Consider the following 20,778-nt stretch of genomic DNA (forward strand, 5'->3'; position numbering starts at 1 on the left):
ACTGGAAGTTGCAATAAAAAGAACCTATGCTTTAAAGTAATTGAAAAGACATTCATGACACCAGCACAAGCCTCCAAGATGCTGAAGATGGGAAAGGTTATGTATACCTCTATCTATGTACAGTTGTTTGCCTTGTCAGTGTATAACAGCATTAAATGTTTGCTGTATATGTGTTCTGTGATCCACCCCGAGTCCCCTTCGGGATGAGAAGGGTGGAATATAAATATAAATAAATATTTTGTAAGCTTCCCTGAATCCTAATATTTAGATACACTGGGATATAAACAAATAATGGAGATGGAGAGGAGGAAGAAGGAAAAGAGGAAATAGGTGAAGAAGAAAAAAGTAGAAGTACAGATTGAGTATCTCTTATCCAAAATGCTTGGGACCAGAAGTGTCGTTCAGAAACTGGGCAATGGCAGTCCATTCTTTACTTTCAAAGCTATTACACTATGGGACATGATTTATGATCGAACCAATGAGGAAATTACATTTATAAATGTCATTTCCTCATTGGTTCAATCATAAAAACATGGTTTATTAAACTGCAAAAATTTTGTTTTGGCGGAACATCCTGCAGCATAGAATCATAGAATCAAAGAGTTGGAAGAGATCTCCTGGGCCATCCAGTCCAAACTCCTGCCAAGAAGCAGGAATATTGCATTCAAATCACCCCTGATAGATGTCCAGCCAGCCTCTGTTTAAAAACTTCCAAAGAAGGAGCCTCCACCACACTCCGGGGCAGAGAGTTCCACTGCTGAACAGCTCTCACAGTCAGGAAGTTCTTCCTCATGTTCAGATGGAATCTCCTTTCTTGTAGTTGGAAGCCACTGTTCCTTGTCCTAGTCTCCAGGGAAGCAGTAAACAAGCTTGCTCCCTCCTCCCTGTGGCTTCCTCTCACATATTTATACATGGCTATCATATCTCCTCTCATCCTTCTCTTCTTCAGGTTAAACATGCCTAGCTCCTTAAGCCGCACCTCATAGGGCTTGTTCTCCAGACCCTTGATCATTTTAGTCGCCCTCCTCTGGACACATTCCAGCTTGTCAATATCTCTCTTGAATTGTGGTGCCCAGAAGTGGACACAATATTCCAGGTGTTGTCTAACCAGAGCAGAATAGAGGGGTAACATTACTTCCCTAGATCTAGACACTATGCTCCTGTTGATGCAGGCCAAAATCCCATTGGCTTTTTTTGCCGCCACATCACATTGTTGGCTCATGTTTAACTTGTTGTCCACGAGGACTCCAAGATCTTTTTCACACTTACTGCTCTCAAGCCAGGCCTCGTCCCCCATTCTGTATCTTTGCATTTCGTTTTTCCTGCCTAAGTGGAGTATCTTGCATTTGTCACTGTTGAACTTCATTTTGTTAGTTTTGGCCCATCTCTCTAATCTGTCAAGATCATTTTGAATCCTGCTCCTGTCCTCTGGAGTATTGGCTATCCCTCCCAATTTGGTGTCGTCTGCAAACTTGATGATCATGCCTTCTAGCCCTTCATCTAAGTCATTAATAAAGCACATTTTGCCCTAGTTTTTCAATGACTGTCTCATCGAGTCTCAACCAATCCAACACAGTTCGTGGCAGCCACAAAAATGCAGTTTCTGGAGAAGAACAACTACTTTCGAAGTTAGTGCCACGCAATTAAACAGGAAATAACACCTTCAAACCAGGAATCGAAAAAAAAATTAAAATGCTGTTACATAGTGTTATTGGTGAGGCTCACTGCTGCATTACTTAGCTTATTGTCTACTATCATTTAACATAAAACTTCTTCATAATTAAAGGGTTAGTAGTACAGTTGCTTGTTGTGTATATGTGTCTTCAAGGCACCTGCATAATCAGCATTTCACAGAAATGTGTGGGTCACATTATTGCTTTGCTTGGCTATAGGAAGATCTCTGCACCATCTAGGACAGTGATGGGCAACCTTTTGAGCTTGGTGTGTCAAAATTTGCCAAAAACCTGAGCATAACTTGGGTGGGGTGTCAACTTCGAGAAAAAACAAACATAATTTTGCAATATTTATAGTTTAAATAAGAAAAAAATGTATATTCCATGCTGAGTTATGGAGTGAACAATGCTCAAATATGCAGGTGCTAAATTTGTAGATTTAGATGGAATTAGATTGGCTCTTATAAGGCGTACTTCTCTGTATGCGGCCACATGTCATCAAAAATAGCTATGCGTATCAGTGCTGACACGCGTGTCATAGGTTCACCATCACGGATCTAGGACCTTGAGATCGTCCGGAGAGGCTCTTCTCTCGGCCCCAGGTACATTTGGTGCGGACGAGAGACAGGGCCTTCTTAGCAGTGGCCCCCCGGCTATGGAACGCTCTCCCCAGAGAGATTAGATCTGCTCCCTCCCTCTTAACGTTTCAGAAGCAACTCAAAACGTGGCTGTTTGAGCAAGCATTCACAAACACAGAGTAACGGATACAAATAACTGATATAGGAACTGATGACTGACGATGGAACTGGACAATGCTTGACAATAAGGAGACGCCAGTGATATTGTTTTTATTGTGGTGTGATTTATGTAATTTTAATGTTTTAAATTGTGTAATGATACTGTGTATACTGTTTTGTTGGAAACCGCCTTGAGTCGCTGGTAGGCTGAGAAAGGCGGTATACAAATACAGTAAATAAATAATATAAATAAATGGGTTGCAGAAACAGAGTGTCAATTTCTTCCGTGACGGCTTCAGAAAACTTGTTCATCGCTGGCAGAAATGTATCCAATTGTCTGGTGATTATGTGGAAAAGTAAATAGTGGTAGTTAAAGAGCACATTAGGAGTATTTCTGCGTTTGATTTATTAAAATATTCCCATCCAAACCCACGTAATGAAGGTGGAGGCATTACTTTTCATTCAACCCTCGTAATCAGTGGTCAAATCTGCCAACCAATCTTAACAAGCAAATATTGGTAGGCGAGTGTCTCGCACGTTTTCAGGAAGTTTAGCATGCATCAGCAGGAATACGTGCGGTTAAGGACTTCTTCACAATACGATACTATATATAAGTGACACGTATGGAATCTAATTAAGATGGTTTCTGAATTGTGCGACAAGTTCAATAAGCATCTTAAAAATGTAATTAATGCTGCTGACAAAAATAGAGCTGAACGTTCACCAGTTGATAGCAGCACACAAGTTTCACCCTTCTTATTTAAGCTTATTGTAATGTTATGTGCAATTCTTATTTTAACATTATCCTCCTTCCTCGTAACTTTCTGTGTGTAATGTGTGTAAAGTTTCTGTAAAGTTTCTGTAAAGTTTCTGTGTGTAAACTTTCTTAAAGTTTTTATAATTTTAAATTTTAATGTGTTTGATTGACAACTACAACATCTTGATATTGTAGGATATACCGTATTACTTTACTTAGGTGATCCCTTGTTGGACGAGTAGGATAGTCTTCCAGGATCAATGTTCTGGTGGGTCCGTAGGTGACTATGGAGTACTATTCTTGACCTGCATCTTCTCCCGCAATGAGGACATTGGTTTCCAGGTGGAAGGAGGTCTCAGTCAGGGTTGTCTTGATGCACCTTCCTCTTGGCACGCTTCTCTCTTTCACCCTCCATTCATGACTCTTCAAATTCTGCAGCACTGCTGGTCACAGCTGACCTCCAGCTGGAGCGCTCAAGGGCTAGGGCTTCCCAGCTCTCAGTGTCTATGCCAGAGATTTTAAGGTTGGGTTTGAGCCCATCTTTAAATCTCTTTTCCTGTCCACCAACATTCCGTTTTCCGTTCTTGAGTTGGGAGTAGAGCAACTGCTTTGGGAGACAGTGGTCGGGCATCGGGATTGCGACATCGACGATCCATACTTTGTTTTTTAACATGATTGTGAGGTCAGGAGTGTTGTGCTCCAAAATTCTGTCAGTCTGAATCCGCAAGTCCCAGAGGAGTTTGGTGTGTTCATTCTCTGTAACTTTTTCCAGCTTGTGATATCACCAGTTCTTTGTCGCAGGCAGGTGGTATTTGTGGTACAAGTTCCAATGAATCATCAGAGCAATGGTGTTGTGCCGCTGCTTGTAGTCTGTCTGCGCGATCTTCTTGCAGCAGCTGAGGATGTGATCTATTGTTTCATCGGCTTCCTTGCAGAGTCGGCATTTGGGATCTGTTGTTGATTTTTCAATTCTGGGTTTGATGGCATTGGTTCTAATGAATTGTTCTTGGGCTGCCAGAATCAGGCCCTCCGTCTCCTTTTTCAGAGTTCCATTTGTGAGCCACAACCATGTTTTTCCTCTGCTTGTAGTCTGTCTGCGCGATCTTCTTGCAGCAGCTGAGGATGTGATCTATTGTTTCATTTGCTTCCTTGCAGAGTCTACATTTGGTATCTGTTGTTGACTTTTCAATTATTATTATTATTATTATTATTATTATTATTATTATTACATTTCCATTATTTTACTCTATTATTATTCTTTTATTACATTTATTATTTATAATAATAATAATAATAATAATAATAATAGAGTAAAATAATACATGTAATAAAAGCAATAGTAAGTACAGAAAAATAATAAAAGTAGCAAAATTAATAATAATGTAGTACAATAATGATGATACTGGAATGATGATATGGTGATTAATACTGTTTTAATGCTATTTAACATTCCAGCTTCTGGCCACCAGGGGAGCTGTCGCATCAACGTCCGTTTGTGTCACTGATGAAGTACTTTCCTAATTCTTTGCATACTTCCTGGAAATTTTTATGACCTTGTACATTAGTTAAATTAGTCTCCCCACATAAGTGGTACCTAAACTTCCTGCTTTACAGATGCAATCTTTCAGGCTGCAAAGGTCAACAACAGGCTACACAATTTTGGTCAGGAGCTCACTCCGACTCGGGCTGGCTTCGAACTCATAACCTTTCGGTCAGTAGTGATCTTAATGCAGCTGATTCCCAGCTAGTTGCACCACAGTCCCGGTGCAAAGGCTCTGGCATAAACCAGTACAGGTGGTCCCAGTGGTCATCGGCACACTGGGAGCCGTGCCAAAAGATCTCAGTCAGCATTTAGACACAGTAAACATTAACAAAATCATGATCTGTCAACTGCAAAAGGCCACCTGACCTGGATCTGCACGCATCATTCGAAAATACATCACACAGTCCTAGATGTTTGGGAAGTGTTCAACTTGTGAATTTGTGATACGAAATCCAGCATATAGATCTAATTTGCTGTGACATACTTTGTTTTTGTATCAGTAAAATAATAACAACAATAATAATGTCAATAACAACATGATAAAATGAACTCAGCTTATACTCGAGTATATATGGTAGATATAAATACAGATATTGAAATCAATGCAAATTTCCCACAGTATTTTTCTGGTCTTTTTTTTTTTCATTTAAAGAAGACAGATTTCTGAGAGGGGGAATTATTATTATTTTTCTGAAAGGGGGGTAGTAGACCAAATAAGCCTGGGAACCTCTGATCTAGACTCTAGCATCCATTCAGAACATGCCCCCGTTAGTTGGGAATCGAAGGATGCAAACGTTATATAAACCATCAAGACTCCATTTGGATTTTTTTAAAAAAATAACTCAATGGGACTAGATGTTGCCAGCAATTAGCTCAGATTGCACAAGGTAATGGGGTGAAAACATAAACTGCTCTGATGCACTTAGTACGTTCTTTGAAAAGCTCTTGGTTTAAAATGCTCCAGTGCTTCATAATAATAATGAAGATAACAACTCGGGTCGTATGCAACCGATTCAGGCAGGAGCAAATGAGCTGCAAACGATAATGCAATGAAGCAACACTTTGGGCCATCGCATGCATCCGCGCAAGAGAGAGCCCCCCGCGAGCAAAGACGTGTGGCAAACTACTGTTAATTAAAAGGAAAAAGCAGAACCAAACACTGGTTTTGCTTCGTGCTTCTCTCACCAATGTATTCCTTTAAATATGTCACCTTCTCTTAATGCAAGTGTACAAGGAAATCTACCATACTTGGGACTTTCAAGGCCATTGATGGATGGAGGGTGACTCTGAGGACACATTCTCAAGGCTACATCTGCTAATTCAAGGCGCATTGGGAGCATGAAAATAACAAAACTGGAGTGAGAGTGAAGGAAAACAAGGCTTACCTTTGAACCTCCTTGTTTTTCCACAAGGACGCAGATTGAGCCTTTGGCACCCTTTCTATAAAGTTGACCAGCTCTTCCATAAGAAGCCTGTGGGTGGGAGTAACATCAATAAAAAAATACAGATTTCAGCTACAGCAGTGTTTCTCAACCCCTTAATACAGTTCCTCGTGTTGTGGTGACCCCCAACCATAACATTAATTTCTTTGCTACTTGGATCTTGGAGTCCTCGTGGACAACAAGCTAAACATGAGCCAAGAATGTGATGTGGCGGCAAAAAAAGCCAATGGGATTTTGGCCTGCATCAATAGGAGCATAGTGTCTAGATCTAGGGAAGTAATGCTACCCCTCTATTCTGTTTTGGTTAGACCACATCTGGAATATTGTGTCCAATTCTGGGCACCACAATTGAAGAGAGATATTGACAAGCTGGAATGTGTCCAGAGGAGAGCGACTAAAATGATAAAAGGTCTGGAGAACAAGCCCTATGAGGAGCGGCTTAAGGAGCTGGGCATGTTTAGCCTGAAGAAGAGAAGGCTGAGAGGGGATATGATAGCCATGTATAAATACGTGAGAGGAAGACACAGGGAGGAGGGAGCAAGCTTGTTTTCCGCTTCCCTGGAGACTAGGACGCGGAACAATGGCTTCAAACTACAAGAGAGGAGATTCTATCTGAACATGAGGAAGAACTTCCTGACTGTGAGAGCCGTTCAGCAGTGGAACTCTCTGCCCCGGAGTGTGGTGGAGGCTCCTTCTTTGGAAGTTTTTAAACAGAGGCTGGATGGCCATCTGTCAGGGGTGATTTGAATGCAATATTCCTGCTTCTTGGCAGAAAGGGGTTGGACTGGATGGCCCATGAGGTCTCTTCCCACTCTTTGATTCTATGATTCTATGATTCATTACTGTAATTTTGCTACTGTTAGGAATCGTAATGTAAATAAATAGTAATGTAAATATCTGACATTCAGGTTGTATTTTCATATCCCAATGGCGCAGCGGATTAAAGCGCTGAGCTGCTGAACTTGGTGACCGAATGGTCACTGGTTCAAATCCGGGGAGCGGTATGAGCTCCTGCTGTCAGCCCCAGCTTCTACCAACCTAGCAGTTCAAAAACATGCAAATGTGAGTAGATGAATAAGTACTGCTCCAGCGGGAAGGTAACAGCACTCCATGCAGTCATGCCAGCCACATGACCTTGGAGGTGTCTACGGACAACACCGGTTTAGAAATGGAGATGAGCACCAACCCCCAGATTTGGACATGATTGGGCTTAATGTCAGGGGAAAACCTTTACCTTCAGGCCTATAGTCGGGGGGGGGGGGTAGGGGTTCAAACTCAGGTTAAACCCCCCCCCCCCCTATTTTTGGCCTTACTAACATTGCATACCGTGTATTTTATACCTTTTACGGAGCAATAAGGGTCTTTGGACTGTATTAAAAATGTTGTTGTTGTGTTATCGAACTACTCTTCATGATTTGCTAAAAAAAGTTTCAACCCCCCCCCCCGAATTTTTTTTCTGGCTATGGCCCTGTTTACCTTTATCTATTTTCATTCACTGGACCAAATTTACCACAAATACCCAATATGCCCAAATTTGAATACGGGTGGGGTTTGGGAAGGGGGACTGATTTTGTCATTTGGGAGTTGTAGCTGCTGGGATTTATAGATAATCTACAATCAAACAGCATTCTGAACTCCACCAATGATAGAATTGAACCAAACTTGGCACACAGAACTCCCATGACCACCAGAAAATACTGGGAAGGTCTGGTGGGCATTGAACTTGAGTTTTGGAGTAGTTGTTCACCTACATCCAGAGGGCACTGTGGACTCAAACAATGATGGCTCTGGACAAATCTTGGCCCAAATATTCAATATGCTCAAATGTGAACACTGCTGGAGTTTTGGGGAAAATAGACCTTGACATTTGGAAGTTGTAGTTGCTGGGATTTGTAGTTCACCTACAATCAAAGAGATCTTTGAACCCCACCAACGATAGAATTGGGCCAAATTTCCCACACAGAACCCCCATGACCAACAGAAAATACTGTGTTTTCTGATGGTCTTTGTTGACCCCTCTGATACCCCCCTCGCAACCCTACCTACGGGTCCCAATGCAAATGTTGAGAAACACTGAGCTACAGGATCTGACAGTGGATCATAACAATATCTTAGGATGATCATCAGTAGGGTGTCAAATTATCTAGCTTAGTGGTTCTCAACCTGGGGTCCCCAGATGTTTTTGGCCTACAATTCCCAGAAATCCCAGCTAGTTTACCAGCTGTTAGGATTTCTGGGAGTTGAAGGCCAAAAACATCTGGGGACCCCAGGTTGAGAACCACTGATCTAGCCAGTAGAACCAAGCATCTGGAGAGCCGCATAAAATGGCATGGCAAGCTGAATTTGGCCCCTGGGCCTTGCGTTTGACACGTGTCAAATAAAATTGGTCTCAATGTCAATGAAAATACTGGGAAAGAGGAGTTCAAAAATGGAAGTCATACCCTTCTTCACTGGAGTTCACATAGGGATGATGAACAGCAGGTTAAGACCACATGGTCAAGGCAGCTTGATCCAACTCTATAGCACTTTAAGCCAACTGCAAGTGGAAATCCTGTAGCCCAAAGTGGTGCATTTAAAGTCTTTCAATTCAACTGTGAAGTTGTGAGCTTTGAAGTTGGCAAACTAAGCCATAACAAGAGTTTCCTTTGGGTGCCCCAGAGTTGATACTCTAGTCTCCTCTTGCACTTAAAGGGAGAAGTGAAAAGTGCATGTTTTGGCTGATCCACAGTAGTTGGGCAACGTGGAGTTAAAACACCCAAAGCCACACAGGGCTGCCAAGAGTCTTCCTTGGCTCAGGTTCAATCCTGTCTTAAATGGCTCCTGAGAACATTAGAAGCAACCGTTCCTCCTCTCATGATATCCTTTCTGCTTCTTCTCCCTTCCTCCTTGGCACTTTCCTTTAACGGAGAATGAAAAGTGATTAGATAAAATGACGCTAAGTGGATTTTCCTCACCTGCCAATTTGAACGGTGGGCTCCGTGGCGTACACCGTTCCGGTGAATCCGGTGTGTTCTGTGATGTAGGGCAATGCCATCATGCAGTGGTAATTGGAGATCAGGATTACATCCACCGTGGACAGGTCCAGCAGTTCCATCTGAAAATTAAGAGTGAGATCATTGGACACTGCCTGGAAATACTTGCTTAATTTACTAAGACATTTATAACCTGACTGTCCTGCAGTCAGCTCAAGGAAGCACAGATCGTGTTGTTGAAGGCTTTCATGACCAGAAATACTGTGTTACTTTGAGTTTTTTGGGCTGTATGGCCACATTCCAGTAGCATTAATACTGGTAAACAGATCCTCTAACCAGTGCATGAGCCTACTATATACTAGACATGGGCAATCCATGGTTCTAAAGTACTTACAAAACTAGAGAGTACAGGTGCTTTGCTTCTAAAGTTCTGGTGGTGAAAATTTCAGAACTCTAACAAAACTTTCAAAATTTCATTATTATGTTATTTTTTAACATTTTTATTAAGATTTTTCAGAATAAAGATAAAAATATAAGGGGTATTGCTGGGAAAGATCAGGATATAACTGGGAAGGAAAGGAGGGGAGAGAGGACCAAAAAAAACAACAAAACAAAACAAAAAACCCAGGGGGAAATGTGTGGGGGGAATTTAAGGAGAGGAAAGTACGGGGTAAAAATGGGGGAGGGGGGGTTGGCTTCCCAATTTTCTTCTCCGCGTCTTCATCTACCTCTATTTGTATTTATTTCTTCTATAGCCTGACGGCTTGCCTTTCTAGGTATGGTTTCTCAAAATCATTATTTTATTTTATTTTGTTTTGCCCTACGTCATTTCCTCTGGTAAATTATTATTTTGTTATTGGGAATTATTCTGATAGAACCAATTAGGAATTGCCATTTATAATGACATTTTGAAAGTTTTGTTAGAGTTCTGAAATTTTCACCACCAGAACTTTAGCAACGGTTTAGAAGCAAAGCAGCAGCGCCCCTCTAGTTTTGTAAGTACTTTAGAAACATTTTGAACCATGGATTGCCCATGCCTACCATATACCATGCTGTCTGAGCAAATTGTTGGGGTTCTTTGTTCTGCAACAAGCCAACCCCCTTCTTCAGCAGAAGCACTCCCCTCGGTTGAGAAGCAGACAAAGCACAACTTCTACCTTTTGTAAAAAAAAACAACAAACTACAACTTGTAGTATTTACAAAGTCTAGTAGATCGATACCAGGCAAGATTCTTGAAAAGATCATCAAGGAAGTGGTCTGCAAACACTTAGAAACAAATGCAGTCATTGCTAATAGTCAACACGGATTTATCAAAAAGAAGTCATGCCAGACTCATCCGATCTCTTTTTTTGATAATGTTATAAGCTGGGTAGATGCAGGGAATGACGTGGATGTAGCACATCTGGATTTCAGGAAGGCCTTCCTTTGACAAGGTCTCCCATGACCTTCTGGCAAACAAACGACTCAAATGTGGGCTAGGCAAAACTACGGTTAGATGGATCTGTAATTGGTTAAGCAAATGAACCCAGAGGGAATTTCAGCAGATGTTTCTGATCATGCAACCAGATAACAAACAACATGTGTTGAATGTCCTTTTTCTTTGTTGTCGACTGCCATCAAGTCTGGGTTGTTGTAGGCTACATGGCCATGTCTCTCCTGACGTTCTCTCCTGACGTTTTCCCTGCATCTATGGCAGGCATCCTCAGAGGTTGTGAGATCCTCACAATCTCTGGGGTGCCTCACAACCTCTGAGGATGCCTGCCATAGATGCAGGGGAAACGTCAGGAAAGAATGCTTCTATAACATGGCCATGTAGCCCAAAAAACCTACAACAATCTAGTGATTCTGGCCATGAAAGCCTTTGACAATACACTGCCATCAAGGCAACTTCCACTTATGGTGATCTCATGAGTGAGAGACCTCCAAGTCACCTTGTCCTCTACAGTCCTACACAGGTCTTGATTCCCTCATTGAGTTATCCATGTGGAATGTGGTCTTCCTCTTTTCCTACTACTGCCTTCTGCCTCATCAAGCATTATTGTCTTTTCCTTTGAGTCTTGTCTTCTCATGATATGGACAAAGTACAACAGCCCCCATTGAGCCATCTTGGCTTCTAGGTTTCTACATAAGTATTAAAGCAATAAGAGCCCTCTTCAATTTTCACTCTGCAAACCCAACGTCCAGTAAAGAGACAGTGTGTCTCTTGTATTAGTTGCCAGAGAACATGACCTGGAGATTCCAGAGACCTTCAAGTCCCAATGGTGGCCTTCTCATGAGGAAATGGAGCAGACAAAGTAAGGTGGTTTTATGCTGCTCAAGGAACTAAAACATGAACCTATGGATCAAAATTACAACATATTCCACCTAAACCATTCTTCACTGTAAGATCTGTTTGATAAGAGGAATGGACTGACAGGTAACCTCCAGTCCCAGCTTAACAGCCTCCAGAGACAACTACCTGCCATAGGGAGTCTGTTGGACCAGGTTCGATCTGGAATTTCCTCCTCACATCCCCTTTTCTTGCAATTTGGACCCCCTGGTTGAATATTGCCATCTGAAGTTGCCTTCCCCAACATTTAAAGATCTGACAGGTCAAAAAAGATTTTTATACCCTGTTACGGGAATTATAATTAGAAATATTTACTGGCAAGGCTATAACCTTGGTGAGGTCAGTCTCGAAAATTCAGCAGAAGACTTAACCACTAACTGAGTTACTATGGAGCAGGTAATGGGATTAGTCTTGAAATGGACAAATTATCTGCTCACAAAGCTCAGCCCATCGATTTGGATGCAATAGCAGAGAGGGTGAGTCTAAAGCCTAACGACCCTCAGTGACCAAGCCTGACATCGAAGTATTCCTTCAATTTGGGGAGTTGCCATGCAGCACAAAGGTTGCGCGGAATTTTGTAAACAAATTGAAAAAAAGTGACATGGCGAAAAATTGTGAAGAGCATTGGGATGATAATAGTATAAATTGATTATTTCTTTTCCAAAATGCCATAATTATAGAATCATAGAATCATAGAATCAAAGAGTTGGAAGAGACCTCCTGGGCCATCCAGTCCAACCACATTCTGCCAAGAAGCAGGAATATTGCATTCAAATCACCCCTGACAGATGGCCATCCAGCCTCTGTTTAAAAGCTTCCAAAGAAGGAGCCTCCACCACACTCTGGGGCACAGAGTTCCACTGCTGAACGGCTCTCACAGTCAGGAAGTTCTTCCTCATGTTCAGATGGAATCTCCTCTCTTGTAGTTTGAAGCCATTGTTCCGCATCCTAGTCTCCAGGGAAGCAGAAAACAAGCTTGCTCCCTCCTCCCTGTGGCTTCCTCTCACATATTTATACATGGCTATCATATCTCCTCTCAGCCTTCTCTTCTTCAGGCTAAACATGCCCAGCTCCTTAAGCCGCTCCTCATAGGGCTTGTTCTCCAGACCCTTGATCATTTGAGTCGCCCTCCTCTGGATACATTCCAGCTTGTCAATACCTCTCTTGAATTGTGGTGCCCAGAATTGGACACAATATTCCAGGTGTGGTCTAACCAAAGCAGAATAGAGGGCTAGCATTACTTCCCTAGATCTAGAGTATATTTATTTATTATTTATTGTGTCAGAAGCAAAATACAGACATAGACAGAGGCTATTTAACTTTTTCTGGCCGCCAGGGGAGCTGTCGCTTTCATCATCCATCTGCGACACTGATGAAGTACGTCCGCATTCCCCGCATGCTTTTTGCTGGAGTGCTTGCTGGAGTCTTTTTTTTTATGGCCTCATAAATTAGTTAATTTAGCCTACCCACACTTTAAGGTGGTCCCTAATTTTCCTACTTGACAGATGCAACTGTCTTTCGGGTTGCAAAGGTCGACAACAGGCTACACAATTGGTTGGAAACCCACTCCAACTCGGGCTGGCTTCGAACTCATGACCTTTTGGTCAGAGTGATCTTAATGCAGCTGACACTCAGCCAGCTGAGCCACAATCCCGGTGCAATCAGGAAGAACATGCGGAAGAACTTCCTGATTGTGAGAGCCGTTCAGCAGCAGTTCAACCCTGCAATTTTTGTTCATTCGTTCAGTCGTCTCCGACTCTTCGTGACCTCATGGACCAGCCCACGCCAGAGCTCCCTGTCGGCCGTCACCACCCCCAGCTCCTTCAAGGTCAGTCCAGTCACTTCAAGGATGCCATCCTTCCATCTTGCCCTTGGTTGGCCCCTCTTCCTTTTGCCTTTCACTTTCCCCAGCATCATTGTCTTCTCTAGGCTATGCTGTCTCCTCATGATGTGGCCAAAGTACTTCAATGTACTTTTTAACCCTGCAATGTGTCAGGTTAAAAAAGAAACCTGGTTTACCCCCCCCCCCCCCAGTTATGGCCCTGAAAGACCACGTTCTCTCAGCCTCGGCACCACCCAAATCTGGAATGAGGGCATAATGAGATCATTCCACCTTGCAAGATTATCAATGTGAATGCTGCTATGGCATTACATGCAAAGGAGTTTAAGCCCTGTTGAAAAAATACTACATAAAATGCTATAACCATTTGCTCTTGACGTAAGCAGATCCCTTAAGCTGTTATTTCTCTCTTATGAGGCTTGAAATGAAATAAAAGGTCCCCCCTCAAGAAGAAAAAGTTACTGTCTGCAGTTCTCACTTCTCTTAAATGGAAACAGGAGCCCTAAGTGGCTTGAGAAATGGATCGGAAAGCCATCCAGCGACGCTATTATTTCAATAAGAGCCCCTGGTATCCTCCTGTGAAATGTTAATTTTCTCTCAAGCGAGACAGATGGCCTGGGACTCAGATGACTGCAAGTCCCCTCCAAGGGAAAGGAGTCTGGGAGAGCAACGGGACAAAACCCCTCCTGTATCACATTTCAGTGCCAGCTGGGTGCTGGAGGTACTAGTGCTTGTTACGAGCAGAAATACCTGACATTATGATTTGCAGTCAAACTCACCTCTGGCAGGCAAAACTCGGGAACAGAATCCACAAAGGCTCGTCCGGAGCAGTCCTTCAGTTCCTGAAAGAAATGCAAAGTTAAGTGCATGTCCTCTAACTGGCACAACCTGGGGATCACAACCAGACACAGTGAAGACATCTGCCCTTGCGATATGCTACTCTGCATGCCCAGTGTGGAACACATCTCACCATGCTAAAACAGTAGATGTGGCTCTTAATGAGACATGCCGCATTATCACGGGGTGTCTGTACCCTACACCACTGGAGAAATTACACTGTTTAGCCAGTATTGCACCACCTGACATCTGCCGGGAAGTAGCAGCCAATAGTGAAAGGACCAAGGCAGTGACATCTCCTTCTTTGGAAGGCTGCTTCTTTGGAAGCTTTTAAACAGAGGCTGGATGGCCATCTGTCAGGGGTGATTTGAATGCAATATTCCTGCTTCTTGGCAGAATGGGGTTGGACTGGATGACCCTTGAGGTCTCTTCCAACTCTTTGATTCTATGATTCTATCATCTCCAGATCATCCCCTGTTTGGGTTTTAGCCAGCACGTCAATGACTTAAATCAAGAAATAGTTTTCTTAGATCTACAGAAACACTTGCTGGAACATCTCAGCAAGCGAGAGTCCAAAAGTGGCAGGCTCAAACCCAGAACCTCAATCAATGGCTAATACCAAATGAGAGACTCCCCCCTGGGCACCCAGAAGACTGGGCGACTTGGAAGGCGCTGAACAGACTGTGCTCTGGCACCACGAGATGCAGAGCCAACCTTAAGAAATGGGGCTACAAAGTGGAATCCACGACATGCAAGTGTGGTGAAGAGCAAACTACAGACCACCTGCTGCAATGCAACCTGAGCCCCGCCACCTGCACGATGGAGGACTTTCTTGCGGCAACACCAGAGGCACTCCAAGTGACCAGATACTGGTCAAAGGACATTTAATCAACTACCAAGCTTGCAAACTTTGTGTTTTGTTTGTTCGTCTGTTTGTTAAAAAATGCAATGCAACTTTTTGGTCTGCTCCTGACATGATAAATAAATAAATAATATTTCACCGATGGAAATTGGGACATGTCTGGCTGAGCAACATCAGAGTGTGGTCAAGGTAGCAAACACCAATGTCAGTAGGTTTTCAGGGCTGAGCAGGGATTTGAACTCTTGCCTCCAGAATCCTAGCCCAAATCCTTAAGCACTACGCCACTCTGGTTCTCATTTCCCTAAAATACAGTAAACTTTGCCCTCTTAAAAAAGGACGCCGGCTCAGTTCTCAAGAAATCTGCGCGTTTTTGCTAACTTAGAACAAAGGAGCAATTACATTTAACGGCAGAAGGGTTTTCACCTCATCAAGAGAAGTTAAAAGGTGAACAATGGACATGCATGGTGAATTCCAATGCCTCCTTTGGATTCAGACAAGTGTAGTCAAATGGCAAGTCAAGGAGTCCCCGCCATACATGACAAACGGTCAACCTCTGACCCCAGGCACCTGCCTTGTGGCCGGCATCCCGGTCAATCCATTTCATAGAATCATAGAATCAAAGAGTTGGAAGAGACCTCATGGGCCATGCAGTCCAACCCCCTGCCAAGAAGCAGGAATAAAGCACCCCTGACAGATGGCCATCCAGCCCCTGTTTAAAAGCTTCCAAAGAAGGAGCCTCCACCACACTCCGGGGCAGAGAGTTCCACTGCTGAACGGCTCTCACAGTCAGGAAGTTCTTCCTCATGTTCAGATGGAATCTCTTCTCTTGTCATTCTAAGAAGGCACAACAGTTGCCCCCGGTGGCGCAGTGGGTTAAACCCCTGTGCCGGCAGGACTGAAGACCGACAGGTTGCAGGTTCGAATCCGGGGAGAGGCGGATGAGCTCCCTTTATCAGCTCCAGCTCCTCATGCGGGGACATGAGAGAAGCCTCCCACAAGGATGATAAAAACATCAAATCATCCAGGCGTCCCCTGGGCAACGTCCTTGCAGACGGCCAATTCTCTCACACCAGAAGCTATTTGCTCCTGACACGACCAAAAAAAAAAAGTTTAATGATGGGGACAGGTGAGGATAGAGTGGGTTGTTGTAGGTTTTTTTGGGCTATATGGCCATGTTTTAGAGCAGGGGTCCTCAAACTAAGGCCCGAGGGCCAGATACAGTCCTTACCTGGCCCTTGCTCAGAGTCAATCTAAGTTTGAAACGACTTAAAAGCACACAACAACAACAACAACAATCCTATTTCATCGGCCAAAAGCAGGTCCACACTTCCCATTGAAATCCTATAAGTTTATATTTGTTAAAATTGTTATTCATTTTAATTATTGTGTTGTTTTAAAGTGTTTTTTTGCACTACAAATAAGATATGTGCAATGTCCATAGGAATTCATTCATGTTTTCTTCAAATTATAATCCGGCCCTCTAACAGTTCGAGGGACTGTGACCTGGCTGGAGGTACCTGGCTGGAGGTACCTGTGATGAGGGACGGAGACCTGGCTGGAGGTACTAGTGCTTGTTACGAGCAGAAATACCTGACATTATGATTTGCATTATGATTTTTTAAAATGTTTGAAGACCCCCTGTTCTAGAGGCATTATCTCCTGAAGTTTCGCCTGCATCTATGGCAAGCATCCTCAGAGGAATTGGACCAAACTTCCACACAGAACCTTCATGACCAATAGAAAATACTCAAGGCCATCAAGTCCAACTCCCTTCACCAGGGTAAGAAAACATAATCAAAGCCCTCCTGACAAAGAGCCATCCAGCTATAGATATAGATATGATTCACACACACAGAGAGATATAGTATCATAGATTTGAAAGGGATCCCTGAAGAAGGGCAATGATATGTTGCATGTTCCAGAGTAGGAAAACCAGACAATCTCCACATCAACACTGACAAAGAAACAGCAAGAAATAGTGTTTACCCACAAGGAGAAACAAATTACATATATTAGAAACCAACACTTTCTCATTACTTTATTTTCCAGATCAACAGACTGGGCCACAGCAACGCGTGGCAGGGGACAGCTAGTAGAGTCATAGAATCATAGAGTTGGAAAAGACCTTGTGGGCCATCCAGTCCAACCCCTTGCCAAGAAGCAGGAAAATGGCATTTAAAGCACCCCAACATACAAATCTAGCTTGCTAATTGCACCCTTTACACTTGCTGAATAGACAATGGTTCTTTTCTCCCACCCTGGACATTCCACAGGTATATATTCTCCACTTGCTTTACTTCTATCAGATCCTCTGAGGATGCCAGCCACAGATGCAGGTGAAATGTCAGGAGAAAATGCTGCTAGAACATGGCCAGATAGCCTGGAAACCATAAAACGGCACGCAAAACTCACATTTTTAACCAGAGAAAGAGGCTTTTGTAGGATTTTCTCTGTCCTCCAGCACAATTCTCCACTTGCTTTACTTCTATCAGATCCTCTGAGGATGCCAGCCACAGATGCAGGTGAAATGTCAGGAGAAAATGCTGCTAGAACATGGCCAGATAGCCTGGAAACCATAAAACGGCACGCAAAACTCACATTTTTAACCAGAGAAAGAGGCTTTTGTAGGATTTTCTCTGTCCTCCAGCACAATTCTATGATCAACTTTGGTCAGAAGTTGGCCACAGAATCCCACGAGAGGACCTCCAAATACCTAGAGATGCTTTCCCTCTAGGAACACACATCTAACTCCTCCAACATGACTTTATGTCAAATTCTGGCAGAAGCTGACGACAGAGATGCACCAGAGGATTTAGAGACCCCAAGAGAGAACATATCAATCCAATTTACATTAGTTAAACTTGGAAACATAGAGGGCCAATTGTACTTCGTCTAATAGGCTTTTCATCGGTTGCAAAGAGCAGAATGCCCTGCCAGTTGTCAGCTTCAAAACCACTGCCTCTGAGACACTTTTACTACAAAAACAAGAGCTGATAGAAGTCATTCCAAGATACATTTGACATCTACCATTCAAGTGATTTGACCTGAAAATGCAATTAATTTTGGCAACAAACCTGTTGATTTCTTTCGTTAAATAAAATTTGCTCGGGCTCAATTTGGTCAGCTAATGAGCTGGTTTCACTGGGAGGCCCAAAGCATCGGTCCATTACCTTATCCAGGAAAGTGCTTCCATCCTTTAAGACCCAGCCGGGGAGTTTGGAGAGCCTTGCACTGCAGGAATGAAAAAATAAACATTTTAAAAAGCAGTGTTAATGGATTTTTATGATGAAATCAGCACATGTTTTAAGAGAACTGGGTGTAAATCATCGTTGCTATGTATGTTTTGCAAAGGGGAGATCCAAGTAGAAGCTCTCTCTTTTGCAGACTTGCTTTTCAAATTAGTTACAGTTATGGAGGCAGGGGCGGCTCGTCCATTACGCGAAGTAAGCGGTCGCAGAACACTTTTATTTTGCCAGGGGCGCAGATGCGCCTCTGTAAATGCCCCTCGACTGCCACTTGAGGAGCGTCCCCTCAGCTCACAACAGCCCGAGCAGTCTGGGGGGAGACTCGGCTTTCTTGCCTTGCTGCCGGGTGATCCTCTTCCCAAAGGGGCCGGGCCCTTGAGCCTCGCCTAGCCCCTCTCGTTCCTGCTCCACCCGGCCACCGGGTGCGCGAGCAGAGCTGGTGCTCAATCGTTGTCCACGTTCAATCCCTTCCCCATGACCGGCTCCCTTTCCCGATCCCTTGGCGCTCCACCCGCCTCCTCTCCTCTCCCCAATCCGCAGGTGTGCCAAGGGGTGGAGCCGCTGCGCCTGGCCCGCTTCGGGTCCGGAGGCATGTCTGAAGACCCCAGCATGCACACCAAAAGTCGCCTCTTCTCCTGACTTTCTCTTCAGCCATTGGGACCAAGAGAGAGAGAGAGAGAGAGAGCCCCTCCGGCTGGTATCTCCCACCTCCGCTCCCTCCTTTGTTTTTGCGCCTACCTTCAGGAAAGGTGGGCATCTCCACCTCTCTCTCTCTCTCTCTCTTGGTCCCAATGGCTGAAGAGAAAGTCAGGAGAAGAGGTGACTTTTGGTGCACACACCGGGGTCTACAGGCACGCCTCTGAACCCAAAGCAGGCCAGGCAAGGGAGCAAGTGCGGCAAGTGTAGTTACTGGGATGTATAGTTCACCTACAATCAAAGAGCATTCTGAACTCCACCAATGATGGAATTGAACCAAATATGGCACACAGAACTCCCACGACGAACAGAAAATATATATCAATGATTGGTTGAGGGGGGGGGGGGCAAAATACTGTTTGCTTATCGTTGAAAATTACCTAGGGCCGCCTCTGTATGGAGGTACCCGCCATGTTTGGCCTGAGTCTCTAAAGTTTCCAAAATATTGACAGGAGCCTAAATACAATGCAGTGCACTAGACCAGTTACCTAAATACCCTAAAGGCACCAAAGTCTCATTTGATCTTGGATGCTAAGCAGGATTGTATCTGGTTAGCACTTGGAGACTACTGAACAGGCTCCTTGGCATGCAACCTATGTGTTTTCATCACAGTTACACAATTGACAAAATATTTATATTCAGAATACTCTCGAACACAAGAGAGACAATTGTTTGGTAAACAGAATGTACTGTATTACTTTCAAATCTCAACAGACTCAAGGTCTTCATGCAACAAAATCCATAATACACAAGAGAACAATATCTCTATTGGACAATTGAAATGGCTCAAGTAAGCATGAGACTCAAGTCATCATGTGTCCATTGCAGAACAGACTGAAGACAGGACAATACAGAGTCCCAATAGTGGTCATTCACAGCTCCCAATTGATACCACTCAGTTGTATAATCACTGAACTGGATAATAAGACTACCCTTTAAAACAGGCATGGGGAAACTTTGGCATTCCAGGTGTTTTGGACTTCAACTCCCACAATTCCTAATAGCCTACTGGCATGATTCATTTTTGATCCATAGTGTCATGTATCATGTTCTGCAGTTGTTGTTGGTTGGTGGTGGTAGGCCTACCAGTTGGTGATGGAAGGGTTAATGTAAGTCTTAGTTCTAAAGTGTTGAGTGATCTGTAAGTAAGAGTTCATGGGTGAAAACAATTAAGGGTGGAGGTATGCAAGAGATAGGCTGCAGCTGGATGTTTCTAGATATAATGAGCTAGCCTTGAGACTGATCTTCGGGAGAAAAATATTCGTCTTATTTTGGTGGTAGATGCTGCTGGTTCCCCCCCAGGTTTGTGGATTTTCAGTATCCTGACCTGTGTCTTGAACCCTTGGAACCTTGAATCTTTGAACTGGCTTTTGACTACAATATAGACTCTTGATCCCTGGACTTTGCTCATTGAACTCTTGGAGTTTGACCACTGGACTGGACCCTTTGACTACTGTGTTAACTTGAACCTGCAACAGCGTTTGCTGTCAATTTTGTTTTATATTCTGTGGCTGAGTGCTATCTTTATGTATTATATTTTGGACTATTAAAAGTAAGTGCTGCTTCAATTAAATCGTTTAACACAAACTGGGAGTTTGTTTGGTTCATCTCTACCTGAATACAGCAGAGCCTTGCAATGTGACACATAGCGATGACAGCAAAGGAATCTACAATGGTAGAGCCTCATCTGACAATTCAAAATCTTGACTGGCATCTTCCAGTATCTCATGACTCTCCGATTCTATCACCACAAGTATGTAGCTGCGCTTAAATATGTATAGCTTTAATATAACTCCAATGACATATGTAAAGTACTGGCCCAAAATCCACAAAAGGTCATGCAAA

General features: G+C 43.4%; 1 protein-coding gene across 1 annotated transcript in view; it reads right to left on the minus strand.

Moving 5' to 3' along the window:
- The window catches only part of INTS9 (integrator complex subunit 9), a 112,587-nt gene that overhangs the window by 78,440 nt on the left and 13,369 nt on the right, over positions 1–20,778 (minus strand). The window contains exons 3-6 of the mRNA XM_060754690.2: positions 18,163–18,223; positions 14,073–14,135; positions 9,107–9,246; positions 6,096–6,182 (exon numbers count right to left, since the gene is read on the minus strand). Of these exons, the coding sequence (XP_060610673.1) occupies positions 6,096–6,182; positions 9,107–9,246; positions 14,073–14,135; positions 18,163–18,223 (351 nt within the window). The remainder of the gene's footprint in view (positions 1–6,095; positions 6,183–9,106; positions 9,247–14,072; positions 14,136–18,162; positions 18,224–20,778) is intronic.

Source organism: Anolis sagrei, chromosome 1 (genome assembly GCF_037176765.1).
Source record: "Anolis sagrei isolate rAnoSag1 chromosome 1, rAnoSag1.mat, whole genome shotgun sequence".
Classification (NCBI taxonomy): domain Eukaryota; kingdom Metazoa; phylum Chordata; class Lepidosauria; order Squamata; family Dactyloidae; genus Anolis; species Anolis sagrei.